Genomic DNA, 15412 nt, shown 5'->3' with positions numbered 1-15412 from the left:
TGGAGCGTGTCCAGAGAAGGACAAGGGAGCTGGGGAAGGGTCTGGAGCACAAGTCCTGGGAGGAACAGCTGGGGGAGCTGGGGGTGTTTAGCCTGGAGAAAAGGAGGCTCAGGGGGGAGCCCTGAGCTCTTATCGCTTTCTACAGCTGCCTGAAAGGAGGGGGTAGCCAGGTGGGGGCCAGCCTCTTCTCCCAGGTAACAAGTGACAGGATCAAAGGACACAGTCTTAAGCGGCGTCAGGGGAGGTTTAGGTTGGAAGGACCTGGAACCCAGATTCCAGAACCATGCAACAGTAGGAATTTCTTCACAGAAAGGATGATTAAAAGAAAAAAGTCCCTTGAGGTGTTTAAGCGACGATATGGCACTCAATGCCATGGTCTAGTCGACTTGCTGGTTCTGGGGCATAAGTTGGACGCACCAATCCCAGAGGTCTTTTCCAACCCAACTTCCGGTGGTTACTGTCGCTTTAAGGGCCGTCAGGCTGTCCCGTGGTGCACTGCGGCGGGCGCGCGGAGGGAGCGTGGCCGGTGTCCGTCCGCTCGCTCGGTGCTGCCGCTCGCTCCGCAGTTGGTGGCGGGCGCGATGCGGGGCTGAGGGGCCGCCACCCCACGACCGCCCGACCTACTCACCCACCGACCCGGCCCTCGCCTCCGGCTCCTGGTCCCGCTCTCCGGCTGTTCCCGCCGCCGCCATGTCTGCGGGCTTCTCCTTCGGCGCGGGCACCCTGGGCTCCACGGCGGCCGCCGGGACAGGAGGAGGAGGAGCAGTCGGGGGCTTTTCCTTCGGAACCGCCACGCCGAGGTAACGCGGCGCCCCCACCCCTCTCGGTTTCGGCCATGCCGGCAGCCCCTCGCGGCCTGAGGCTGCCGCGCGGGTCTGGGCCCAGCCCGAACCAGGGCCCCCGTGGTGCGGAGGGCAGGGGTGGCCCGTGCGTGTGTGTGTGAGTGGGCGAGTGAGTCCCTGCCCTGGGCTCGTGTCTCGGCGCCTCGCTCACTCCTGGAGGGGCCCGGCAGTCCCGGCCGCAGGGCCCTTGGTGCGCGGGCGAGACGGCTGCGCCGTGTCTGCTCCGGCCTCCTTGCCTTGTCTCCTTCCCGGCCTGCGCCTTCAGCAGAAACGTAGGGAGCGATCTGTTCAGCAGCTAATAATTAAGAGAGTTGTTCTTCTTATTGTGCTTTGGTTTGGCTTTGGATTCCTCCTTCCACGGTTCACCCTGCCGCTCTGAACGCAGGATGTGAAATCAGTTGTGTATCCAGGTTTCCCTCAGAGTCAGCCTGAGTTTGCGTCCGCGGCGTGGAGCACTTTGATGCCAGAGCCCACATGTTCAGTGTCCAAAAGTGATATTCCGTACGTGTTTTCGAAGTTAGGTTCGATCTTACACTTTCGGACGAAAATAACCTTGTGTTTGGCGTACAGTATCTTAGAGGAAAAGGAGATCTTTGTGCATGTGAGATGCAGCAGGCTCTGTACTCAAAGCGTTATGGTTTAGGCTTCTCAGAATAACAGGTAAGTCTTTCTTGTTGGTGGGGTGTTTTCTGTTTCTTTGCACACAACTGGACTAGCAGAGGCTTTTTATTCTGACCTGCTTGCTGTTGTACTTCTGTTGAAGAATAAGGCTTTTATGGGACTTTGTATGAGAGACTTTCCCAAACGTGATCAGAATTGATCACTGTAGTGTAAACTAAATGGACAGGGGCGATTACTCAAGGGAGATTCGCTTAAGGTGATACATTTGGAAATACCTCTTAGAAACGTCAGGAAATAGCATTGTGAGATGGAGAGAGCAGAACATCTGGATCTGAAGGACATCCTTTTAATCCTTGGATTAAATGGCAGTATTGCTTCATTGGAAGCCCATATGAGAGGGAACAAGATTTCTGAGTTTCTTGTAATAATGTAGTTGTTGTGGTTGTGACAGATTGATGACTTTCTTGTGTTATTGCTACTTGTTTAGGGGGGAGGAATTGTTTGGGAATTTGGGGGTTTTGAGGTTTTTTTGGGGGGTGTCTTTTGTTTTGTTTTTGGTTATTTGGTTGCTTTGGGGGTTTTTTTGGTTCGTTTTTTTTTGTTTTTTGGGGTTTTGTTTATTTTAACTCCTATAGTGAAACTGATGTGGACTTCAGGTAAAGAGTTTTTGCTCTTTTGCTTTATGCCTTCTTAATGTAGGTTTCCTGTGATTAAAATGAACAAGTTAAAATAATATTTTTCAATTCAAAACCATTCTTCTAAACGTAGTGAAATAAGGGAAACTCTTTTGTCTTGTTGATATGCACCTTAAAAAACTGCCTATTGAACTTAATTTTAAGGGATAAGAAAGCCAGACAGAACACAAAAAAACCCACCAAACAGAAATATTTAAGTTTTATAGGTGCTAAGTAATAGCAGTATGGTGCTCTGCATCTTTGTTCATTTATTTATTTTTACAAGCAAGACGATTCTTGAGCTGTTGCTCAAGAAATATCGTAGAGGAAGGGGCCTTCTAACTGCTTCTTGAGCATCCCTATGAGATAGACCCAGATCAGAAGAACAGCTTCTTCTTACAGTCTCAAACATGTTCTCAAGCAAACTAAGATGATATTGCCAGGTGTTGGGAGAAAAAGAATTTGGTTGTCTGGTCCGAGCATAAATGTTATGTGACCAAAGACTATATTCTGGTAGCCAAAAGCCTCTGTGACCTGCCAGCCTATCTAATTCCTGCTTTGCACCAGTAGCCTTTCAGGTACTGGCACTCTTTTTTAGTTGGTGTTCTGCATCTTATGCTTTAGCCAGATGCAGTGCTTCAATCTAGCTCTAGAATTAAGAGTTCAGGCCTGACTTCAGTGACCTGAGCTCCTCTTCCTTCCGTCTGTGTCCTTCTGGCCCATGCTTTCTCCTGCTGCTGAGAATGCTGCCATTACTCTGTTCCTACATTTTTGGATTCTTTCTACCTTGAGAAAAAGGCCACTTCATTTTATTTGTGTTGGTTTGGGTTTTTTTTTTGTCCTCCTATAGTGCTGAGTATCATAGTTTGTACCTTAGCTTTCTTCTACGGGAATGCTGTAACACAAAAAACTTTAACAGAAGAATCATCTACTGGAAAAAAGATGAGACATGTAAGCTCTTGACTAGCGAGAGAAGCACCATTTTTTATGTTTAATTTTACAAGCAGTTAGGTCATGGTGCTGCATTTTGGTATGTTGAAATTTTGGGAGTAAGGATGGCTGAAATGCTCTGGATCTATGGGACAGTTAGTGAGTCTTTGTCCTTCTAAACTTCTTGGCCACTCTGCTTCCCAAATTACTGCCTAAAAAATAACTCACACCTAGTTCTGAGCTTGCAACCAACTGGGCTTGCCACGATCAGTTTTATAGATAGTTTGAAAAGTTCTAATTCAAGAGTAATTGTACCTTTTTTTTAAGGATTTACTTTTGTGTTTGACTTGTTATTTTAGGAGCTGCCCTCATAAAAAAAGAGAGAGGAGATTAGGGAACAATGAGAATACTAAACATCTGAAAGAAAGAACTCCTTGACACCTACTAGCCTGAAGTTTAAATTGCATTTTGTTTCAGTGCTGCTGTTGTACTTAAGCAAAAGTGTTTGTGAAAACTGAACCTTGTTTCTAAAAAGGCTCACAAATGGGACCAGGAAGTTACTGTTATTCATCTGATAAATTATTCATCTGTTCTTTCCTCAATTAAGAACAAAATTTCTAAAACCATAGACTCATCTGGGTGCTAATACCTGTAATTTCATTGGCTGGAGATAACCATGATTATTGTATTCTCCTGTGTTCTGTGCGAACTGTAAAGCTTGTTCTCTATTTGGCATGAAATCTCTAAAATGTGTAGTTACCCAAAATAAATATTAAAGCCTTCATTTTCCTAGGGATGACCGATCTGATTCTCTCTGTTCTTTCTCTTCACCTGTAAAAATAGATCTGGAAGTTTTTTTCTGTAACCTTCTGACAGGTAGACAGTCTGAAAAAGTACAGTAGGAATATGGTTGGCACCTGTGCAAAAGGATAACATTTTGGTTAGAAAATTAATTCATGCTTCGGTGTGTTTTGATAGTAAGATAGGGTGAAGTTGTGCTGTTGATGTGAATGGTTCTGTATCTCTGCTTATCACTTAAGAATGAAAGAAGGCAACACTGGTAGAAGTTTCTGGTCAGAGATAACTAACTGGACTTGTAACCTGCTTTGAAAAGATCTTCATACAGATTTGTTATCTTTGTGCTTCTTCTAGCATTTGTTCTCTCGTTTCAGTAGCACAGGGAGAACAATTAGGCAGAATGAATGAGATGATCTAACGCAGAAAAGTTTAAATATCCAAGACGTCTAGTAAGATCTGTCAGCTCAACAGCAGTTGAACAAATGCTGGAGTTAGTGTCAGGGAAGCAATGAGAGTTACGGAGCTGTGGAAGGAAGGAGGGAAATGGGCTCCTTCTTTCTCTTCAGTGTCAGTGAGCTTGGACTGTCTTGCCCAGCTGGGTTTTGTGATGAATGGTGTTTGTGGGAAAGTGAATGAAATCAGAAAGAAATTGAATTGGGGGGGGGGCGTTTTCATTTTGAAATAGAATTATTGCTAATAGTCTTATTTTGTAATAGCTCAACAGGAGGACTTAATTTTGGAACTCTGGGCTCTTCCACTGCTACAGCAACTACATCAGCTCCTTCATTGGGCTTTGGGAGTGGACTTTTTGGATCAAAATCAACCACTGGCTTTACACTAGGAAGCACCAGTACAGGTAGAAAAGAAATCTTATACTGCAGATTTTGGATTCAGCAGTGAAGAAATAAATTATATATATTCAAAAAACTGGGTCATCCTAAAGTGTTTACTATTTTATGGTAGTTCTGTAGCTCAGAATATTACTTATGCAGTTTTATAAAACGGCTTCATTAAGCAGTTTAAAAGATTATTCATTGAGAATTAAGCGGTACCAGTGCAGCAGAAACACAAATGCAATTACCAGAAAACTTCCTGGGCTATGTGTAAATTGTTCTGTAGTTTGAATCCTGGTGTATTTTAGAAATCGTAACTCTTCATCCAGGATACTCCAAACTGAATTAAGATTGAGGTATATTTAGATTTTAAAAGTATTTTAAAATTTCGTGGGGTTGTTTGCATTTGTGATGCAGTACTTGTAATTCTACAGTAGTGAACCTTTCCGAATTTGTTGTTTGATGATTTTGAGTGCTACATGCCTGAAGGAATTGAATATTTTCTTAGGTCTCTAATTCAGCCTATGAACATAGTTTCTTACAGGAGTAATGGACTACAAAAGAATAAAACTTTTCTGACTGGGGGTATTTTTTTTCAGCCATCAAGCAGACATAACTTAATTGCTGCAATATTGCTGGATAAAATAGTCTTTTTCTTCTTGTATGCTTAGATGAGTAGATGGGGAAAATTCTAAGAACCAATCTATTAAAAGTAAATTCAGCAATAAACTGAAAGCTTGTATTACTGTGGTTGGCTACATTGGGCTAATTTTCTTTTCAGTGATTCTTTTGATAATCTAATCAGATGGCTTTTAAAATATGAAATGGCCTAACACTGTGTCCAGAATAATCTCTTTAAATTATCAGTGGGGCAGAAACCCTAAACCAAGACACAGGATTTTACAAGGACTTTAGACTCTATAATCCTCTTCATTATACTGTAAATCTGATAGCTTACATGCTGGTGTTATGTACTACCATGTGGCTGAGAAAAATAGATACAATTACTAGTTTTCATCTTTTTAACTTGATTTATTTGAAATTTCAGATAATTTACATGTTAATGTGTTAACATTAGCTTCTTTGTTAGCAGCCTCTTATAAAGAAAAGTTATGTTTTTTGAAGTCAGTTGTGCTTTCATTTGTGCTGCTGGTGCTTACCAATACTGTTTTCTGTGTTAATGTCTTATTTTCAGTACACTACAGAAAGACTTGTATAGTAGTTGTCTCATAATGTTGCATTGTTTCAGGATTTTATTTCATGTTTTTTACTGTCATAACTTCTCTGTAGCCTTCTACTACTGTTCTTACCCTGTTTATTTGTTCTCGTTCTTAAAGCAGGAACAGCAACAACTATTGCTACAGGACTGACGTTAGGTAAGGACCTAATTTGGATTTTAATGTTATGCAGATAAAAAAACCCAAGAGACAGATTTTTCTTGAAATGTACAGAGTTAGTGATCGTATGTGAGCTTTTTCCCCATTACTAATTGCAGTTTGCTTTGCAGCCCACGTGTTAAGGCCGTAAATCAGAATGGAGCCCTGCAGTTCTGGGCACTGTGATGTGTTAAAGGATTATTCAATTCTTGTACAACAGTGACAATCGAAAGTTGAACTGTGTATTTATGCTCCCCTAATGAGTTTCATCCTTCAGCAGAGGGGAGGGAGATATGTTATCAAAGAAATATTTATACAGAATTTCTTGATCTGGTGAGCCCTGTGTGAACACGTCTATTTGGTAATTACCTCTTTTAGAAGAAAAAAGAGGGTTGAACTGGGAACAGACTTGGAGGATATTTTTTGTTTCTCTGATCCATCTGTGGTGACTATTTTGCAGCTGTCATTAGAAATACAGGAGTAAATGGGTTGTTGTTGGCTTGGTTTTGATTTTTTTTTTTAAACAGCAGCTGAGGTCTGAGGAATAACTGAGCTTGAGTATCATGACTGTTAGGGGTGGAGGTGCTACAAGACACTGCAGTCAAAGAACTTAGGAAGCCATACTATGAATAAATAGGAAAAAATAGTGTTGAATAAAGAAGAAAATCAAATGGGCAGAAGAAGGGAGGAGCAGCAACTAACCTAGAAGAGACTGTGTGATATGTAATCATATGTGGAAGTCCCTACTGTGCAGATGAACATTAATTCTGTTCACTAGCTGGATGAAATGATGTCATCCAAAACAGACAGCAGTTACTGAGAATACAAAGTATATGTTTGCTGTAGTGGTTTGTGTATGTATTTGCATGCTCCTTTACTTTGGAATAGGGATTCTAGAATGTGAAGTGTGTTCTTACCATGAAAACAGCAGGAAGTTTTTTACTTTACTTAAAAATGTTCAAAAGTAAACTTTGAGGAAGTGACATCTCAATGTATTTTTCTTGTTTACAAATTGGAAGGATATATGCATTCACTTTGGTACACACATCTAACTGAGAATTTGTAGTCTGTATTTTGAGTAGTATTGTTTATAGCTCAATTTACTGTTTGTGTCATCTACTGGATGCTTTTGGTGGAAGCTTTTTTTTTATTCTTTTTACGCAGTTTATAGATTGCTACTAGATATAATTTCCAGTCCAGAATTAAAGCCCAGTGGATCCCTCGGAATTCTGGAGCAAAATGCCTGTGCAGTTGATGTAAACCACTGAAATTTATTTTAAAGTTCTCTGGGAGTATTTTACTTGATGCAAGTGATGTTTTGTGCTATGTCGCTCATCCTGGTTAAATGAGATGCAAAAGAGGCGGTGAATTTAGCTTTTATTCTCTGAGTGTTCCAAGAGTAATAACTGGTTTTGGGTTTCTTTTAGGCACACCTGCCACCACATCAGCAGCTACCACAGGCTTTAGTTTAGGTTTCAACAAACCTGCAGGTTCAGCCACGCCATTTGCTTTACCTGTTACTTCTACCTCAGCGGGTGGCCTGTCATTGTCATCTGCCCTTACATCAACTCCTGCAGCAGGTAGGAAAATGTTTGGGGCTATCTTTTGTTTGTTTGTTTGTTTAACAATAAAATTTTATTGTATAACAGTTCTACATTTATTTTTCTATTACTTACATAATCTTGTACTTAAATAAGGGGGTTCATTGGACTGCTTGAGTTCTACATTTGGGTACCCTAATACAGATAGAATTATGGTCGGTGTACCTAGCAATATAGACAGCATAAAGTCCAAGTAATTAGAAGTGTAGCAAGAGCTGATTCATCATGTAAAATTATTTCTCGTATTGTTAACTCTGCTGAAGATTGAAAGCTTCCTACTTGTGCATCTGCAAAGTTTGTAAAATGCCTACCTATTGCAGGTGGCCTGAAATGGTTAACTTGCAGTGGAAATAATGTTTTTCCTAATCACTTCTCATACTGTCATACACCTGCCACCATATTTAACTCAGCTGAACTGCACCAAGCATGATGGTAATTGAGACTGGAGTTAATTTTTCTTAACCTTACAAGTCTGCATTTGAGTTCAGCTCTCTGTGCCCTCTGTTCGCTGTCCTTTTATGCTTGTGGTCTTTCTCTACTCAATTCTTCCCTATACTACTGAAAGTTGGAATGCTTAATTCCAAAAAGCACCTCAAGCTACTATGGAAATGTTGTTGTATCATGTGTCTTGTATAAATATTTTAATGTTGAACATTAAACACTAAAATTTCAGTATTTTAATATAAAAATCAGTATCATGAGTTCCATTATGCTGTAAAATAAATTTTGTGCTAGGTTCTAGATTCTGTAGGGTTCTGGCAGACTGCCAGAATTTTTATATAGTTGCAGGTAAATACAGGCTAATTATAAATTTTTTTTAATAATTATGCGGTTATAAAGCAAAATAACATAATTCAAAAGGCTATGGCTGTGTGTGAAAACTCTGCAGGAAATAAAAACACTTATTATCCAATTATGATAAAGATGCTATTCAGACCTTTCAGTTATTTCAGATTGTCTGTGGATGTATTTGAAGGCAGTGTCTACATGAAGGTGGTTTCCTTTCTCTGCAGGAACTACTGGCTTTACTTTAAATTTGGGTGGTGCAACTGCTCCAACTACAACTGCTTCCACAGGCCTTTCCTTAGGAGGAGCCTTAGCAGGCTTAGGAGGTTCACTCTTCCAGAACACAAGCACAGCAGCAACAGGTGAACATTATTTTAGTTTTTTCCTCTTGTCTCAAAGCAATGACATTTAATATGTGATTGTATAATGTAAGATTTAGTTTATAGAAAGTGTTAACACTGTGGAAATGTAGTTTTTAAGTTTTATGGATAAGAACAGTATTGCTATCCATGGACAATAAAAATGAAACTGAAATAATTGGCTCCTTTCTTATTCTTAAATTCATTAGTACTTAACACTTCTTAAAAAATGAAAATGCATGGAAATCTTTAATTGGCTCAAGGAAGTTGATCATGTATGGGGAGAGGGCAATGATACATGACTGACTCTATTTGTGGAGAAATGGAAAGCTCGCTATTTTTGGTGAGTTTTGGTCTGAATAAAATATCTCACTATCAGTGTTGTCATTTCACAGCTCTAGAGGAAGAATTTGTGCTATGTTGTAGTCTTGATAACACTGCAAAATGCAAAAATGCTGTTTGGATTTCTTGTAGGACTTGGGCAGAATGCTTTGGGTTTGACTCTGGGCACAACTGCAGCTCCTTCAACTACTGCCAATGAAGGTCTCGGTGGCATTGATTTTAGTAGTTCTTCAGACAAAAAGAGTAAGTTTGTTTTAAAACGCTCTTTTTTTTTTAATTGAGAGAATGATCAGAACACTACAGCAAAGACTATTTAATTGGGTTAGGAGTGTGGTATTGAAGTTGATAACTACTTCCCTCTTACAAAGGCATTTTGGTTGATTTCATTCTTAGATATTGTGCTTGTACAGAAGACCATGCTTGCAAATGCAATGCAGTATTAATTATTTTAAAAATAAGTATAGGCTTGAGAACCAGGACCTAAATCCTTCAGCTTTTTGTGAGTGAAGACTCAGGGCTGCTTGCTGAGATGCTGTCACAGGTTTCTGCAGAGCTCTGTGTCAGATTGTCACTAGAGGGAGGAGCAGAGCAATGTTTAAGTAAGTGTTGTAAGTATGAAAAGCACTGGTTTGAAACTAGTGTTGTCTAGCTGTAACAGATCTTAAACTTGGGGTTATTTTTGAAAACCTGCACAACTAGTGTCCTAATTTTAGATGTTACTCTTCAAAACTGTTTCTGGTGGTGTGTAGTTCTATATTATGCATTCTGTCAGGTTGTTAAAACCAGTTACAAAAACTTTACTTCTGCAGTAGCTTTAAAGTACTTAAGTAAGGGAATACTGAGCATTGACATATGGATGCTTGTAATTTGCCTTGCTTTTACTGGGGAATCAGTACTGTTAATTTAGTCTCTTGATTTCATTCGGGACTGAAATTTTGATTTAGGTATGCCAATAGCTAAAAGAGAAGAATATATATAAGCTCTATGAAACCAGCTTTACAGAGTAGCATCATTTGTGGAGAGTTCTTACTTGTAAAAGAGAGGACATATTGATTGTCAAAACTGGAGTGCTTTGCATGATGTTGATTGTTTTTGGAATTTATTACTGAAACATAGAGTAATGAAAAGGCTCTGATACTTAGGGATTTCCATTACTGCAATATTAGGATATCACAACACTTCCATAACATACAGCTATCATAAAATAAGGACCAGAGAACCACAGAGTAAAAATCGACTTTGGTAGTAGTGTTATGTTCACCTTTTAGGGTGGAAACTTAGAGTAACCTGAATTCCCCCATATGTTGTATAGTGGAACTGGGTGAGTTGGACTATTGCTGTCAGGATGAGCAGAGATCCCTTAGCTAAGCAGTGGGAAATGTCAAAGGAGACTATGTTTTTTGAGGTTTTAATTCAGAAGTGTTTCCCTTAATGGCTAGTGCTGACTTAAGCAGGCCTGATAAATATCCCTACCCATGTGCTGCTATTTAGTTCTGTCAGTACGGTTGCTTATACTACTATATGGGGAACTGCATTAAGGTTTGAGTGTGGTGGTTCCGTGGTTTTGAGGTTTTTATTTCTCTTTTCCTTGTGAGGAAAAGGAAGGGGGTGATATGGCTATGAAAGAAAAGTGCCCTAGGAATCCCAGGACAGATAGGGACTAGAACCTCTGTTCTCTCTTCTGGAATTGGTTATAAAAGTTTTTGCTTCTGAAGACTGACCATCTAGTATTTCTTCAAAACATGGCTGCAGGGGGGAAAAAACCTGTTCTAATACATATTTTCCTCTTTTTTTGCTAAAGAGAATGTTAAAAAATACAAAATCTGAAGCACTCACTTGCCCAGAAAGTAGCAAAATCTGATGTGAAATTTGTAAATATTGTGATTTACAGCAACAACAACAACAAAAAGGTGGCTGAAGCACAAAAGCAAAGTGTGCTTAGTTTTCTGCCTATCTTTTAGATTATCAGCAGATAAAGAAGTCCTAAATTCTGATGTTTGTCCCTCATGCTTTTTTCCCCCTAATTTTGTGTAGGTTTTTTTCCCCTTTAGCAGAAGGCAAAGGGAATGGTTGTGAGTGCAGTCTGTCTAAAGTACTGGGTGACGGAGTCTGCCAACGGTTTAAATAGATGTTGCTTCTAAAAGTAGTAGCTTCTCCTGGCAGGAGCACTGACTTGTGCAGCTTCAAATGTCTGTGGTACTAGCATTAGCTGTGTAGCTGCTTTCTGCCTTGGTGGCACTGACAGGATGTGAATTGGATTCAGCTGAAGAAGATGAAGCCTTTTTCTTGGGCTGAGTACGTGCTCTTCCTAGCAAACTGCTGTGGTATGGAATGCAATTACTGCTGCAGCCATGACTAGAAATAGTCATGCCCTGTGTTATGCATGATGCTGTTTGCAGCTCTGTTCTGTCACTCAGAGGCATTTGGTATCTTGATCCACAGGTGTGTAGTTTAGAGCGTATAGGTGGCAGGTAAGCAGTAACATTTTCAGTTCTGTAAAATCTCACTAATTTCTGGACTTAATACAATAGCAGAATTCTTAGGAAACTCAGTGGGCAAATGTTCATTGCCTGCATATCTGAGAGGAGACTGCCATTGCTGAATTTGAACACTTGAATGTTTTGTGGCTGCAGGTTGAAGTGAGTTGAGGCTGCATAAGCAGAAACATTTCTTATGCAACTGCAGTTATTTATGCATTTGTTGTGACTTGTATAGTGACTCAAGAGGTTGTTACTCTGAGTGCCAAGAAATTAGCACCTCAACTGTTGAACCATTGTTCCTGAAAAGATAGTTATCTCTGAAGGGGGTGTAAATTAAAACTTCCTTTCTTTCTGTTCTGCTTATCATGAGAAATCAAGAAGATTGTAGTTATTAGTTCTTTCTTAAAATCTCATTAAGATTGGTTTTTTTGTTCTTCAGAGCTTCATTTATGACCTACAGTTTTTATTTTCTAGGCGACAAAACGGGAACAAGACCAGAGTAAGTGTCAGATTTTCTTTGCATTCCATGTTTTAATAGGAAACACCTAAACGAATACTTCAGCTTTTGTGCTGATTTGTTAACTGAAAAAAGATATACATAACCAATATCTGCAATATGGGCAATTCAGTAATGTTTGATCATGATTTTAAGCACTGCAATTGTTCCTTCAAATGCAATACCTACAGCTTATCTGGCACCTGCTATAGACTGATCATCTGGTCTGAAAAGTGGTTTCTGCAAATGTGTACCATGCTTACACCACAGGCTTGGACCCTGGATAGGATCTGTTTGCATTAATACAAATCATTCCTAGTTGCAACATTCATGCAATGGGTGTGAAATTGTGCAATCACTTCCTCAAATGTTTTAGTGATACTTACTAGTCGTGCAAAAACGTTTGGCAGTATTGAAGGACCATCTAAACATTCATTGTCTCCTGTAGAGATAGCAAAGCACTGAAGGATGAAAATCTACCTCCGGTAATATGTCAAGATGTAGAAAATCTACAGTAAGTAATGGTTTTTATTTATGATAGCTGTTTAGCTAAAGTATTGTATACTGTTGATGCTCTGTGACAAGAACGCCTTCCTGCAGGCTGCACGAAGGAGGAGTTATTAGCCGAAGGCCTTTCAGCAGGTCAGCCTTGGGAACAGAATGGATGGATAGTTCTAGTAGCTGAAATCTTAGTCTGGTTTTTTCAGTCTCACTTTTACATGCATTTATGCAAATGGGCCTGCCCAACAATATGCTGTATGAGTATTAATAATAGCCTGTTGCACATGTATAGTAAGTATCGAACCTTATGTCTGTATTGCATGTGCATTGTGGATCTTCTGTGGAATAGAGGATTGTAAAAGAGTTTTCCCTCGGGCAGGAGGGAAATGGTTTGTAGGCTAGGCTGCATGCATTGTATTTGTGAGTTCAAAGTGGTAATTGCTTTTACATAGATGTGTATTTATTACATAGATGTGTATTTATTACTATATATATATAAAATGTTCTATATATCTTTGTTTGTCAGGGGTCAGCATAACATTTTTAAACACTTGCTATTTAAAGTTGAGGAGTTTGGGGGAGGGGGATTGTTTTTATTTTGGTTTGGTTTTTTACAGTATTAACATGCTAGGAGTTAAGATGGTACTATGCTATACTGTAATTTTACTGTTCAGTACTTGGTTTTGGAAAAATAAATGTAATAGCTATTAAAATAATGTGACCAAGAGCTAAACACTTGGGTACTTCAGGTTCATTATGTTATGTTTCTTTCCTCCCCGCCCCCGTTTTTTTTTTTTTTTTACATTCCCCAGGAAATTTGTGAAAGAACAAAAACAAGTTCAGGAAGAAATCAGTAGAATGTCCTCTAAAGCAATGCTTAAAGTACAAGAAGACATTAAAGCTTTGAAACAACTTCTCTCTGTAGTCGCCAGTGGGTTACAGAGAAACATTCTTAATATTGACAAGCTGAAAGTTGAAACTGCACAGGTATAATTGAATATAACTTTTGTTATGTAGAGTTTGTATGTTGATTATTTCATATAGGATAGCTAGCCTTCTTTATTAGTCAAGTTAACACAAGTGTCCCAACTAAGCAGTTGTAAACAGGATGAAAAATTTAATCACTTCTGATCTATTTGAAGTTTCTGGGGGAAACGGAAGTCTGTGATGTCAGTATTTTCAGATAAGTACAACAGTAAAATGACTTCTATTCAGGAAAGCATTCCTATGTATCAAAGGCAGTGGAAGGGCATGTGTGTCCACTTTAGTTCAGTTTCAGTAATATATTCAGCTGCTAGTGAGCACATATTTGTAACAACATGATGGACTCTGGAGCAGCAAAAATACAAATACGTGTTCTTCTGATAACTTTGGAGAAAAAAAAATCCCATAATGTTTCAAGACCAAAATTTCTTGATTAGCACTCTAGTATTCATTTAGGGAACCTGAGTCACATCTCCCTCCACCAGTGTATGTCTTAACTGTGCAGTTTGAGCTCAAGTTTTGATGCAGATACTTCTCAAGTTCTGTACCACCTTTCATTTCATCTAGCATGTCAAGGCTGCTTGCTATATAAATAGGTGATAATTTATTCTCAAGTCAAAAATTCAATGGTTTTCTTTATTTTACTCTATAGTTGCACCTTGCCAGCAGTTTTCTGTGAAAACAAAAGCTTGTTAATGATATTCTCATTTCTGTACATGGGTTGAGTATAATCACAGACCCAGGCACTGAGAAATTCTTAATGGTTAAGTCGTTAGGAAGTATTAAGCAGAAGTGTATGCTGTAATTATCATGTACAGCTTGATCATTTCTATAGAGAGGTGTTTTTCTAAACTAGTTTATATATTTTTAAAAAGTCAAAATAATCTTTTTGTCCTATTTTTTCTCTTTTAGGTGTGTTACTTCCTTGTACTTGACAGCTTTTTTACCTCTAGTTCTCAATAATTATTATATTTCTGAAGTACAATAGAAAAATTTGTCTCTGAGAGTTTGGTGCAGTATTTTTTCAACTTCTGAGCACTTAATGTGCTTTCAGTATCTTTCATTCTGTCCCCAGACTTCTGTTGGTATTTGCAGTTCTCCAACTTCCTGGTAGTGTATTCTTTGGAGCACTTCTGATCAAATTCTATCACAGTGTTAAATACACAAAAATATTTTATGCGAATGAAGAGTAGAGTCCTAGCATTTTTATTTTTGAACAGTTCATGCAGAACCTTATATTTTACTAATTTTCTCTGTTTATTTAGGAGCTAAAGAATGCAGAAATAGCATTGCGAACACAGAAAACTCCTCCTGGTCTTCAGCATGAAAATACAGCCCCAGCAGAGTAAGTTGCTGTTATTCATAAAAAATAGTCAATAATACGACTTGGAGAAGAGAAAAACTGAGGAGATCTCATCGCAGCCTTTCAGTACTTAACAGGGGCTTGTAAAAAAAGCAGGGACAGAGTTTTTAGTAGGGCCTGTTATGATAGGGGAGATGATTTTAAACTGAAGAGGGCAGATTCAAAGTAGATACAAGGAAGAAACTTTTTCAGTGAGCATGGTGAAAGTGGAAGAAGTTGCCCAGTGACATGTTGGATGCCCCATGTCTGTAAATATTCAAGGCCAGAGGATTTGGAAGGGACCTTTCAAGGTAATCTAGTCCAATCCAACTGTTTAAAGATTCTATTAATTCGTAATACAGGTTTTTTTCCCCCTGCTTCTTGTAACATTTATATGGAGTGCTTCATAGAATCAGTGTTTTATTTCTTCGCTTAAATTATCTTTAT

At 39.1% G+C, this 15412-nt stretch overlaps 1 protein-coding gene across 10 annotated transcripts in view; it reads left to right on the top strand.

Annotated features, from left to right (window-relative positions):
• The first annotated feature begins 495 nt into the window (after positions 1-495).
• The window catches only part of NUP58 (nucleoporin 58), a 35867-nt gene continuing 20950 nt past the window's right edge, over positions 496-15412 (top strand). For 8 of the 10 annotated variants that reach the window (XM_069013291.1, XM_069013277.1, XM_069013308.1 and 5 more), the window contains exons 1-10: positions 496-800; positions 4582-4721; positions 6036-6074; positions 7502-7654; positions 8689-8823; positions 9295-9405; positions 12117-12141; positions 12587-12652; positions 13452-13626; positions 14889-14968. In XM_069013291.1, the coding sequence (XP_068869392.1) occupies positions 691-800; positions 4582-4721; positions 6036-6074; positions 7502-7654; positions 8689-8823; positions 9295-9405; positions 12117-12141; positions 12587-12652; positions 13452-13626; positions 14889-14968 (1034 nt within the window). In that variant the 5' untranslated portion in view covers positions 496-690. The remainder of the gene's footprint in view (positions 801-4581; positions 4722-6035; positions 6075-7501; positions 7655-8688; positions 8824-9294; positions 9406-12116; positions 12142-12586; positions 12653-13451; positions 13627-14888; positions 14969-15412) is intronic. The other 2 variants (XM_069013300.1, XM_069013284.1) reach the window with 1 other exon arrangement.

The sequence above is a fragment of the Aphelocoma coerulescens genome, chromosome 1 (assembly GCF_041296385.1).
Source record: "Aphelocoma coerulescens isolate FSJ_1873_10779 chromosome 1, UR_Acoe_1.0, whole genome shotgun sequence".
Taxonomy (NCBI): Eukaryota; Metazoa; Chordata; class Aves; order Passeriformes; family Corvidae; genus Aphelocoma; species Aphelocoma coerulescens.
This window is presented reverse-complemented; position numbering and strand designations above follow the sequence as displayed.